Source organism: Bos indicus, chromosome 28 (assembly GCF_029378745.1).
Source record: "Bos indicus isolate NIAB-ARS_2022 breed Sahiwal x Tharparkar chromosome 28, NIAB-ARS_B.indTharparkar_mat_pri_1.0, whole genome shotgun sequence".
In the NCBI taxonomy this organism is placed as follows: domain Eukaryota; kingdom Metazoa; phylum Chordata; class Mammalia; order Artiodactyla; family Bovidae; genus Bos; species Bos indicus.
The window spans coordinates 24,561,569-24,574,399 of NC_091787.1; the positions used below are offsets into that span (position 1 = coordinate 24,561,569).

The window sequence follows — 12,831 nt, forward strand, 5'->3', positions numbered from 1 at the left end:
ACTTCCTGGACATTAACAAAGGTTTGAGAGACAACAAAGAGTGAGGGCAGGGTTGAACTATATTACAACACTACAATAATCAAAATGGTATGGTATTGGCATTAATAATAAGACATGGATCACTGGAACAGAATAGACAGCCCAGAAATAAACCAAAGCGCATATGAGCAGTTTATTTAAGATAAAGGAGCCAAGAATACATAATAGGGCATGCTAAGTCACTTCAGTCATGCCTGACTCTTCTGACACCCCATGTGTGCATATCAGGCTCCTCTGTCCATGGAATTCTCCAGGCAAGAATACTGGAGTGGGTTGCCAGGCCCTCCTCCAGGGGATCTTCCCTACCCAGGGATCAAACCCACATCTCTTTATGTCTCCTGCATTGCCAGGTGGGTTCTTTACTGCTAGCGCCACCTGGGAAGCCCCACACAATGGAGAAGGACAGTCTTTTCAACGAATAGTGCTGGGGAAATTGGACAGCCACATGCAAAAGAATGAAACTGAACCACTATCTTATACCACACACAAAAACCACCTCAAAACACTAAAGATTTGAATGTATGACCTAAACCAGAAAACTCTTAGAAGAAAACACAGGCAGCAAGCTCCTTGACATCAGTCTTGAGGATGACTGTTTGAATTTGACCAAAAAGTAAACGTATCAAAAGCAAAAATAAGCAATAGGACTGCATACAAGACTAAAAAATTTCTACAGAGCAAAGGGAATCATCATCATGGATTAAAGACCAAAACATTAAGATCAGAAACCATAAAACTAGAAGAGAACAGGCAGATCACTCTTAGACATAAATCACAGCAACATTTTTTGGATCTGTCTCCTAAGGCAAGGAAACAAAAGTGAAAATAAATGGGACTTAATTAGACGTAAAAGCTTTTGCACAGCAAGGGAAACCACTGACATAACAAAAAGACCTATTAGATGGCAGAAACATTTGCAAATGATATGGCCAATAAGGAGTTAATAGTCAAAATACATAAACAGTTCATATTATTCAACATTAAGAAAACAAACAGCCTGGTTAAAAAAAAAAAATAGGCAGAAGACCTGAACCAACATTCTTCCAAAGAAGGCATACAGAAGGTCAACAGGCAAATGAAAAGATACTCAGCATCATTAATCATCAGGGAAACGCAAATCACACCAAAATATCAACCTGTTAGATTGGCTATTATCCAAAAGACAAGAAACAACAAATGTTAGTGAAGATGTGGAGAAAAGGAAAGCCTCATGTACTGCTAGTGGGAAAGTTAATTGGTACAGCCACTATGGAAACAGTATGGAGGTTCTTCAAGAAATTAAAAATAGAACTACCATATGATCCAGAAATTCTACTTCTGGGTAAAACAAAAACACCAATTTGAAAAGATGTATGTATCACCATGTTCATTTTACAATAGCCAAAATATGGAAACAACCTACGTTTCCAGTGATGGATGAATGGATAAAGAAAATATGAGCTGTGTATACATCTCATACACACACAAATAATATATACACAGCCATATACATGCAATGGAATATTAGCCATAAAAAGGGAAATATTGCCATTTGTGACAACACAAATGATTCCAAAGGGTATTATGCTAAGCGAAATAAGTCAGAAAAATAAAAAATAAACACTGCTTACACATGGCATCTAAAAAACAAACCACCACCAACTGAAAACAAGCTCATAGGTACAGAGAACAGATTAGTGGTTGTATATATTGCAAACGATCACCACAGTAAGTCTAGTTAACATTTATCACCAGTTACAAAACTATTATGAAACTGTTAAGATTTATTCTCTTAGCAAGTTTCAAATATGACTGGAAATTTGTATCTTTTGAGCCCCTTTATCCATTGTGTCTGCCCCTATCCCCAGCCACCTCTGACTGGGGCTCAAAAGGTACAAATTTCCAGTCATATTTTAAACTCGGTAGAGATTAAATCTTAGTTTCACAACAAGAAAAAAAAATTTAACTATGGTGATAGATGTTTAACTACAGTTACTGTGGCGATCATCTGTAATATATACCTGAAATAAAATATAGTACGTCAACTAAAAAATTGTATCTGATTCTTGCTGATCCCCAAAATTCAATGAGAATTCAAACATACTAGGTTTCCCTTCTTTTGATAGTAATGTTGCTGTCTGCGTGGGTTCAGTAAGAGTATGTTCCCCTTTTCACTAGTTTGTACTTCTTTCATAACTGGTTGAACAATCAATTATATAACTAAAGGCTTACCTGAAATGTCATATTTGAGAATGATGGCTATTGAATCAGATACAAGTCATTTTAAGGAATAAAGTTGGCTTTACTTATGGAGCCAATGCTTATGATGCTTCAGGCCCAGTAAAAGATTACTTTGTCAGGTCTGGGACATTGTCATGGAAAGAACTGTGTTCTCCGCAAATTCTTATGTTTGAAGTCCTAACTCCCAGAGGCTTCAGAAAGTGACCTTATTCAGAAATAGGGTCACTGCAAATGTAATTACTTAAACTGAAGTCATATTTGAGTAGGGTGGTCCACTAATACAAAATGACTGGTGTCCTTATAAAAGGGCAAAATTTGGACACACATAAGCACACAGAGAGAATGAAGGCAGAGACTACTAGCCAAGGAATACCAAAGACTGCCAGCAAACCACCAAAAGCTAAGAGACACATGGAACTCTCACAGCCCTCAGAAGGAAGCAACACTGCCAACACCCTGATCTTGAACTTCAAGCCGTGAGCACTGTGAAATCAATAAATTCATACTGCTCAAGCAAACAAGTTTGTGATATTTTATTACAGCCGCCCTAGCATACACATTCTAAAGAAAGGTTTACCCTTTGCCCAGTTCCAAGGAGAGAGTCTCAAAGTCTTGGGCATATCCTATTAAGAGTGTATTTGTTTACCTGTGGCCTTGAGACCATATCAGATAGTTTATGCTAAAAATGTGATTTATGGTAGGGACAACAGAGTTATCTTCTAGAGGGGCTGAGTAAATAAAATTCACATTTAATTAGTTTCTATCCTACACAGTTTTAGTACAGTACAAAGTAATTATCAGCCATAAATTGTGGTAAAATACACACAGTAGAAAATTTTACTGTTTTAAGCACTTTAAAGTGTTAATTTCTGGCATTAAGTAAATTCACAGTGTTATGCAACCATTATCATTATTCATCTCCAGAATACTTTATCATCCCAAACAAAAACTTTGTACCCATTAAAGAAGTCCTCATTCTCCCCTCTCTCAAGCATCTGGTAACCACGGTTCTCTCATTCTCTATAAATGTGTTCTAGGTACCTCATATAAGAGGGATCATACAATATTTGTCCTTTTGTGTCAGGATTCTTTCACTTAGCATAATAATGTTTTAAAGGTTCTTCCATGCTGTGGCATGTACCAAAATCTTATTCCTCTATATGAGTAATACTCAATTACATGCATATTCCATATTTATCTATCTATTCATCTGTTGATGGACAAATGAATTGTTTATACCTTTTGGCTACTGTGAGTAATGAGACTAAACAGCAGCAATAATGACTACCTTTAGAATTCTATTTCCTTTCCCACTTTAATACAAATAATCTCAAAGTATGCAGTTTTAAAGGCAACAAAATGCACCTCTAGGTGACTGAACTTTATGAACAGAAATACATGATTCCTTACAATACCCATGCTGCTTTAAATGACAAAATCTCTTTTTTAGGTTATTAACAGTGCCTTTTGGAAGAAACTGATATGATGAAACACCAACATGTTCCTAAGGACATAAGAAAAAGAACGATACTATTAAAATAAATGCAGGTTACAAACCAAAGAATGACTGGAAGAAAGTTAAGCCATATTCTAACACAAAATCAAACAAAAAGAAGAAAAAAACAGAATCATATTCTGACCTTTGTTAAATAAGAATATAACTGAGATAACCTTTCAGCTACAAAAAAAAATCTTCAAAGGTAATTCATATTAAAAAGTTTTGGATCTTTCAAATGTCAATCTTCATGGCAGGTTCATCACTAAATAGTCTCAAGTCCCACAGCTCAGAGAAAAATCCCAAAGAAAATCAAGTATAGATAACATAAATAAAAAACAATTCTGAGGTACAGTTCAGGATGGTAAAGAAAGTATTTTAAAAAGTACATTTTGGTTGCAGCTTGTCAAAGAAGTGAATGAGAAAACAGCATTTGAGTACTTCAAATTTTTTAGTAGTAAATTAATATCAATGAAAAGATATCCAGATCTATTGAAAGAGTAACAATATAAATTATACATTTGTCTAACACAGTGGGATATAAAAGCAAATTTTAAAGTTTAATATTTTCAATAAGTAATATATACATATGTTCAAATTTCAGAGAAATAGACAAGGTTATATATGTTAAAGTCTCATATATACCCAAGACTGTTAAAGTAACTGTTTCTCGCATATACCCAAAAGAACTGAAAGAAGCATCTTAAAGAGAGATTTATATGCCCATGTTTATAGCGCTATTCACAGCTGTCGAAAGGTAGAAACAATCCCAATGTCCATCAGCAATTAGTAGATAAACAAAATGTAGTCTATACACACATGCTGTTAATAACCTTACTATTAACATTCATGCTGTGACACGGAGGAACTTTAAGGACATTAATGGTAAGTTGATAAAATAGGCCAATCACAAAAAGGCAAATACTGCATGATTCCACTTATGAGGTGAAATTTAAAGTGTTAGTTGCTCAGTATTGTCCAAGTCTTTGTGACCCCATGGACTATAGGCTGCCAGGCTCCTCTGTCCATGGGATTCTCCAGGTAAGAATACTGGAGTGGGTTGCCACTTCCTTCTCCAGGGGATCCTCCCAACCCAGGAATCACACCAGGTCTCCTGCATTGTAGGCAGATTCTTTAACATGTGAGCTACCTGGGAAGCATTATGAGGTAATGAGTCAAGTCAAATTCTGAGAGACAGAATGCAGAATGACTGCCCGCTAGTGGGAAGAGTGAATGGAGAACTGTTGTTTAATGAACAAGGAGTTTTAGTTTTGCAAGATGCAATGAGCTCTGGAGGTAGCTGCACAACGATGTAAATGTACTTAACAATACTGAACTGAGTGCTTTAAAAACGGTTAAGTTCATAAACTTTGTGAAGTGTATTTTACCATAATCAAAATAAAAAACTAAAAATATTTCCCTCCCACTGGTTTCTAATCACCATTCGGTTTCCACCCTCTGAAACCACTTTCATTATTTTATTTATCTTGTGTTTCCTTATGCATATACAAGCAAATATAAATAAACTAAACCACAGTATATAGTATTCTGTATCTTGCTATTTTTCCTAACAATGCATCTTGGAATTCTTTCATTTCAAATGTAGAAAAGTTCACCTCTTAAGAGCAACATTTTAACAACAGTTTTAGCATGTGCTGCAAAGCTTTAATATAAAAGAACTTACCAAAATCTGGTGGACACTGCCCATTATAAGGAAACCAGTTTCCTTTCACAGTGAAAGGACTTTTCCTGTTGCTTGTTGAACCAGTTCCTAGCTGTCCATTACCACCAAGTCCAAAAGAATAAATTCGTCCTGATGAAGGAACAAAAGCAGAAGTGTGCTGCCTAGAGTAAAATGACAGAAAACCTCAGACTTAATGTTACCTTTCATGTAAATATAAAAATAATTTACATTTAGAAAAGCATGGTGAATATTACTGGTATAATTTTTCTCTTCAAAAATAAGTTAATAAGACCATTAGAGTTTTCAAGTTTTCTGTACAAATTTTTATTAATAGCCTTATTCTATACTGAATGAATTCTGTACCACACAGGTAGACTGCTTAAGCATGGTCCAGAAAATTCCCACAAATGTCCAAATTTAAAAAGGCCCAGCTCTGTACTGATATCTCTTACACTATATGATTCAGCTCTAGAGGCAGCATCTAACTGCTGTCCAAGGAAATCAGCCAACCACCTTCTCACTCAGGTTCTGGCTTAAAGCTGTAGTCTCTAAAGGCCTACACCATGTGGGTATCACTCAAAAGCTTTAGGGTAAGAACTGGGCAGAAGACTGGTACATATAAAAACGTATGGTAAGACAATGTTTCCTTTCTTCAAAAGAAACTGATTCTTATGTATACACACTCAGATTTCTCTAGAGGTACCAGAGTGGAAGCAAACAAATTACAAACCTAAGAAATTACAAAACTGAAGCTAGCGAAAACCCACTAATCCTGAATCTGTCCAACTCCCTCTGATGCTTCATCACCATATATTTAGGAATGGGCTAAGGTGATCATCCAGCTCAGGTGTTGTGTTCCTCAAAGTTTCATGGATTCAATCAAGTCTGGCAAATTCTTATGTTATTTCTGTAAATACTGTCTCTCTCCCATGTATTCAATGTTCTTCTTGATAATATTAGACAAATGTTTTATCTTCCCAACACTCTAACAGTCTTCTAACTTCTCCTAAATATCCATATCCCTTGTGACTAATTTCCCTAGATTTGTTTTCCATATTATTACTTTACTCTTTAGCAGTATGTCCAACCTGCTGTTTCCATTATCCACTGAATTTAAAAATTTAATGACTATGTTTTATCCCATTTCTAGTTCTTCTTTTCAAATCATGCAGACAGTTACTTCATTTAAAACCCTTAATACATTGTAAAACATAATACGTATACTTCAATTCAGGACTATTCTGATAAATCCCAAGCCTACTTCAGGACAGTCTTGTGGTTATAAATTCTGAGGGAAGATTCAAACAAGAGACTAAGCCAAGGCCAGAAAAGTTTCCTTAAACTAGCAAGAGAATATTTCACTGTGGACTCATCCCATGAGGTGGCTTTACTGGGAGGAGATGGTTTCGCAGGCCTCACTACCACCTATACCACTTCTTCGGTCCTACTTCCTATTCCAAATTCCCTTGCCATCTGTGGTATATTGCTTATAAAAACTGCTGAAGTTATTCCATTCCCTATACCCATTACCCTTGCAACATGACTTTTGTAGGGGTTCCCATCAAGATGAGGAATCTATTTCTCCATGTCTTAAAACTGGTCTCTGGCCTATGGCGTGCTTTGAACAGAATGAAGCAGAAATGACAGTCCATGAGGTGACCCTAAGCCTAACAGGTGGCTCTGCATTCTTTCCTCTCTCTTTTGGAACCCTGCTATACTACTATGAGCATACTTAAGGTTAGCTTGAAGGATAATATACAATCTGGAGCAGAGATAAGCCAACCCAGCTAAAGACCCCACAGACTACCCAGCCCCTATCCAGACCATCAACTGATCAACTGAGTTCACCTAAGATGAGAACTGCCCAATGAAGCCCAGCACAAATCACTAAGCCACAGAATTACTAGCTAAATAGGTAATTATGTCAGTAATTTGGGGGTGGTTTGTCAAGCAAAATAAGCTAATTAATACATTACCCAGATTCGCAAATTTTTTCAGAGTAGCTCCAGAGTCAGTTCAAACTAACAGGTATTATTTTCAGATTTCCTTGGTTTTGCCCAGTGGAATTCTCTTTACTTCCTTGCAAACTAATCTATGCTATTTACTTAAAAGGACCTTTTGATTCCAGAGTTTTCAAGTTATCTAGCCTGTCATATAACTGAAAAACTAAGGAGAATCTAACAACCAACTCATCTCAGAGCCAGCTAAAGTTAATAAAAATTTTTTAAATCAAGGATACACATTTAACAAAATAAACCATAAATGAACTCACAGAAAGGCTATGACAAACACAGACAGCTTCTTAAAAAGAAAAGGCATCACTTTGCTGACAAAGGTCTGCACAGTCAAAGCTATGGTTTTTCCTGTAGTCATGTATGCATGTGAAACTTGGACCATAAAGAAGGCTGAACGTGGAAGAATTGATGCTTTTGAACTGTGGTGCTGGAGAAGACTCTTTGGAGTCCCTTGGACAGCAAGGAGATCAAACCCATCAATCCTAAAGGAAATCAACCCTGAATATTCATTGGAAGGACTGATGCTAAAGCTGAAACTCCAATACTTCAGCCACGTGATACAAAGAACTGACTCATTTGAAAAGACCCTGATACTAGGAAAGACTGAAGGCTGAAGGCAGGAGGAGAAGGGGACGAAAGAGGATGAGATGATTGGATGGCATTACCGACTAGATGGACAAGAGTTTGAGCAAGCTCTGGGAGTTGGTGATGGACAGGGAAGCCTGGCATGCTGCAGTCCATGGGGTCACAAAGAGTCAGACATGACTCAGTGACTGAACTGAACTGAACTGAACTGAAGCAAAGAGACAACTCACTGGAAAAGACCCTGATGCTGGGAAAGATTGATGGCAGAGGGAGAAGGGGGCAACAGAGGATGAGAAGGCTGGATGGCCTCATCTACTCAATGGACATGAGTTTGAGCAAACTCTGGGAGAGAGTGAAGGACAGGGAAGCCTGCCTGGCATGCCGCAGTCCATGGGGTTGCAAAGAGTCGGACACAACTGAGTGACAGAACAACAAGCATATAAAACAAACTGCTGTGGCTGAAGAAGGGCTTAACGTTGTCCAGTCTGCCTCCTTCAGGAAGTAGTACTGTGATATTTTAAAGGAACATATCAATAATTTGAAAATTACTGCTCAATACTAGTTCATTAAATTCCTCCACATACTGATCTATTAAAGGTGTGGTTCTTAATCCTGGCCACATTTTGGAATCGCCTAGGAGTGAGCCTAGGCAACAATACATATTACTAAAAACTCTCCAAAGGATTACAGCACAGAGTTAGAGCCACTGAACAAACATAACTATCTCAAGTCCTATATTTGATGTAATAGTTTAAAAACAGTATGATACTATACTACTGGAATTTGAACCCTTTCCTTTTAGATTATCTCCCTTGATGAGTTCATATTTCTGGTATCCTTTGGTTACTTCCTTCAAGAAGTTCCTGACAATTATTTGTTAAGGAAATAATACATAGTTCTTGTAATACCAACTACCTGCAAATCAAACTGGTGAAGATATCAACTGACATTCCCTCTGTAGATAAGTTCTTACATCTCTATCAATATATAAGTGAAATTCCTCCCCCAATCCAATAGTTAAATAAATAAAATTATCAGAAAGAACTAAGTTTACAGAGCTAAGAATAACTGTTCAAATCATGCTCATCTTAACTATGAAGAATTACAAAACTGGATTAACAGTAAATAATCTGTGATATCTCACAGGAGACTGATTAAATATTTCATCAGAAAAAAATTACCTAAAAATATTTATAATCTTTTAATGAATTATGCATGAAGCTGAACTAGAAAAGTTGAACTCTCTACACGTTCCTGAATATATATTCATGTATAACTTCAACAGTCTAATAAACATTATGATAGTAAGCATTTCTGCCCACTTACATGTTGAGCTTTTATTCATCTTTTACAAGAGATCCTGATGAAGGCCTTGACAAATTATTCCCATAAATCATTTTTCAAATACACGGTCAAACAAACAAAACTGAGCAAAGAAACGGGGTACACTGAACTTATCCCAGCAGAAAGAACAATAGAAACAGACTGCTAAAGATGTCAGACGTTGGAATTTTCAAACACAAGAACCTAGAATAATTCTGTTTAATAGTTGCTTAATGTCCAAAGAAATAAAGGCCAAGGCTGAAAACTGACCAATAGCTAGAAATATTAAATTAAAAAAAAAAAACCTTAAAGATTTTTAAAAAGAGTATGAAACATTAGGACTGAAAAATCACAATAATCACAATTGAGACCTTAAAGGTTTAACAAAAAATAGATAACAGTATGAGAATTAGTGAACTGAAGCATAAATCATAAAAATAATCAAGAAGGCAGCAAATAGAGGCAAAAATGTGGAAAGTTAAGAGAGAAACTACAAGGTGGAGTGAGACAATTTAATATACATCCAATCAGGGGCTTCCCTGGTGGCTCAGTGGTAAAGAATCTGCCTGCCAATACAGGAGACATGGGTTCACTCCCCAATCTGGGAAGATCCCACATGTGGTACAGTAACTAAACCCATGCATCACAACTATTAAGCCTATGCTCTAGAGCCCAGAAGCCACAACTACTGAGCCCACAAGCTGCAAATACTGAAACCCTCAAGCCCTAGAGCCCATGCTCTGCAATGAGAGAAGCCACCACAATGAGAAGCCCACACACCGCAACTAGGGGGTAGGCCCCATTTGCCACAACTAGAGAAAAGCCCATGCAGCAACGAAGACTCAGTACAGCCATAAATAAATAAATAAATTTCTTTTTACAAACAGACATCCAGAGTCCTATGAGGAAAGGAAAAGCTGTATCTAAAGAGACAAAGAGATTAGAATTTCCCATAACTGATCAAAGATATTACTCCATAGATTCAAGAACCCCAGTAAGAAAATGAGGAAATTCATTCTTTAACAAATGAAAGCAAAACTGAAGAGACAAAGAGAAAAGAGACAAATTGTCTTCAAAGGAGCAACATACCAACAGCTGAATTCTCAAATCTGAAGACAAAAGACAGTGGAATGTTATCTTAAAAGTGCTGAAAGCAAACGCCAAGCTAGAATTCTATAACCAGCAAAATCATTCATGAATGAAGGTGCAATACAGATATTTTTAAATATGCAAAGAATCTGCCACCTGCAACAAATCTACATAAAGGAAATACCAGAGGGTGGCTGATAAATGGAAAATGATACTAATTATAAAAATTGAAGAAAAAAGAAAGTAGTAAATGCATGTACAGCCATTTCTAAATGTGCACTGACTATATGAAGCAATATTTTTCTGGGGTTTAATAATATATTTGGAATGAAAATTAGGAAAGGTAAATGGAGGTCTTACAACTCCTGGGAAAGTATTAATATAAAGATTAATGTTATTTCTAGAGTAACAATTTAAAAAGTTTCCAAATTTGCAAAATGGGTATAGGGAATTCAGTTAAGTTCAGTCGCTCAATAGTGTCAGACTCTTAGCAACCCCAGGAACTGCAGCATGCCAGACTTGCCATCAATCACCAACTCCAGGAGCTTGCTCAAACTCATGTCCATCAAGTCGGTGATGCCATTCAACCATCTCATCCTCTGTCGTCCCCTTCTCCTCCCACCTTCAATCTTTCCCAGCATCAGGGTATTTTCCACTGAGACAGTTTTTCACATCAGATGGCCAAGTACTAGAGCTTCAGCTTTAGCATTAGTCCAATGAATATTCATCTGTCCAATGAATATTCAGGACTGATATCCTTTACGATTGACTGGTTTGATCTTCTCGCTGTCCAAGAGACTCTCAAGAGTCTTCTCCAACACCACAGTTCAAAAGCATCAATTCTTCACTGCTTTTTTTATGGTCCAACTCTCTCATCCATACATGACTACTGGAAAAACCATAGCTTTGATTAGACGACCGTTTGTCGGTAAAGTAATGTCTCTGCTTTTTAATACGCTGTCTAGCTTTGTTATGGCTTTTCTTCCAAGGAGCAAATGTCTTTTAATTTCATGGCTGCAGTCACCATCCATGGTAATTTTGGAGCCCAAAACAATAAAGTCTGTCACTGTTTCCATTGTTTCCCTATCTATTTGCCATGAAGTGATGGGACCAGATGCCATGATCTTAGTATTCTGAATGTTGAGTTTTAAGCCAGCTTTTTCACTCCTCTTTCAACTTTCATCAAGAGGCTCTCTAGTTCTCCTTCACTTTCTGTCATAAAGGTGGTATCATCTGCATATCTGAGGTTATTGATATTTCTCTCGGCAATCTTGATTCCAGCTGGTGCTTCCTCCAGGTGGCATTTCACATGATGTACTCTGCATATAAGTTAAATAAGCAGTGTGACAATATACAGCCTTGTCGTACTCCTTTCCCAATTTTGAACCAGTCTATTATTCCATGTCCAGTTCTAACTGTTGCTTCCTGACCTGCATACAGGTTTCTCAGGAGGCAGGTCAGGTGGTCTGGTATTCCTGTCTTTTGAAGAATTTTCCACAGTTTGTTGTGATCCACAGTCAAAGGCTTTGGCATAGTCAATAAAGCAGAAGTAGGTGTTTTTCTGGAATGTTCTTGCTGTTTCTATGATCCAGCAGTTGGCAATTTGATCTTTGGTTCCTCTACCTTTCCTAAATTCAGCCTGAACATCTGGAAGTTCTTGGTTCATGTACTGTTGAAGCCTAACTTGGAGAATTTTGAGCATTACTTTGCTAGTGTGTGAGATGAGTGCAACTGTGCAGTAGTTTAAACATTCTTTGGCATTGTCTTTCTTTGGGACTGGAATGACTTTTTCCAGTCCTGTGGCCACTGCTGAGTTTTCCAGATTTGTTGGCATACTAAGTGCAGCACTTTCACAGCATCTTTTAGGATTTGAAACTGCTCAGCTGGAATTTCATCACCCCCACTAGCTTTGTTCATAGTGATGCTTCCTAAGGCCCACTTGACTTTGCACTCCAGGATATCTAGCTTGAGGTGAGTGATAACACCATTGTGGTTATCTGGGTCATTAAGATCTTTTATGTATAGTTCTTCTGTGTACTCTTGCCACCTCTTCTTAATATTCTGCTTCGGTTAGGTCCATACCATTTCTGTCCTTAATTGTATGCATCTCTGCATGAAATGCTCCCTTGGTATCTCTAATTTTCTTGACAAGATCTCTAGTTTTTCCCGTGCTGTTTTCCTCTGTTTCTTTGCATTCACTTAGGAAGGCTTTCTTATCTCTCCTTGCTACTCTTTGGAACTCTGCATTCAGATGGATATATCTTTCCTTTACTCCTCCTGCCTTTTGCAATTTCCAAATGAAGGCTTGGGTGATAAACTGCAATTAATTTTGATTAATTTCAGACTCTGCACAGTTTTAGCTACCTACCCCTTCACCCTCA

At 37.2% G+C, this 12,831-nt stretch overlaps 1 protein-coding gene across 8 annotated transcripts in view; it reads right to left on the minus strand.

Annotated features, from left to right (window-relative positions):
- The window catches only part of HERC4 (HECT and RLD domain containing E3 ubiquitin protein ligase 4), a 127,602-nt gene that overhangs the window by 56,496 nt on the left and 58,275 nt on the right, over positions 1 to 12,831 (minus strand). For all 8 annotated transcript variants that reach the window (XM_070782134.1, XM_070782131.1, XM_070782133.1 and 5 more), the window contains exon 8: positions 5,439 to 5,599. In XM_070782134.1, coding sequence (XP_070638235.1) covers positions 5,439 to 5,599 — 161 coding nt within the window. The remainder of the gene's footprint in view (positions 1 to 5,438; positions 5,600 to 12,831) is intronic.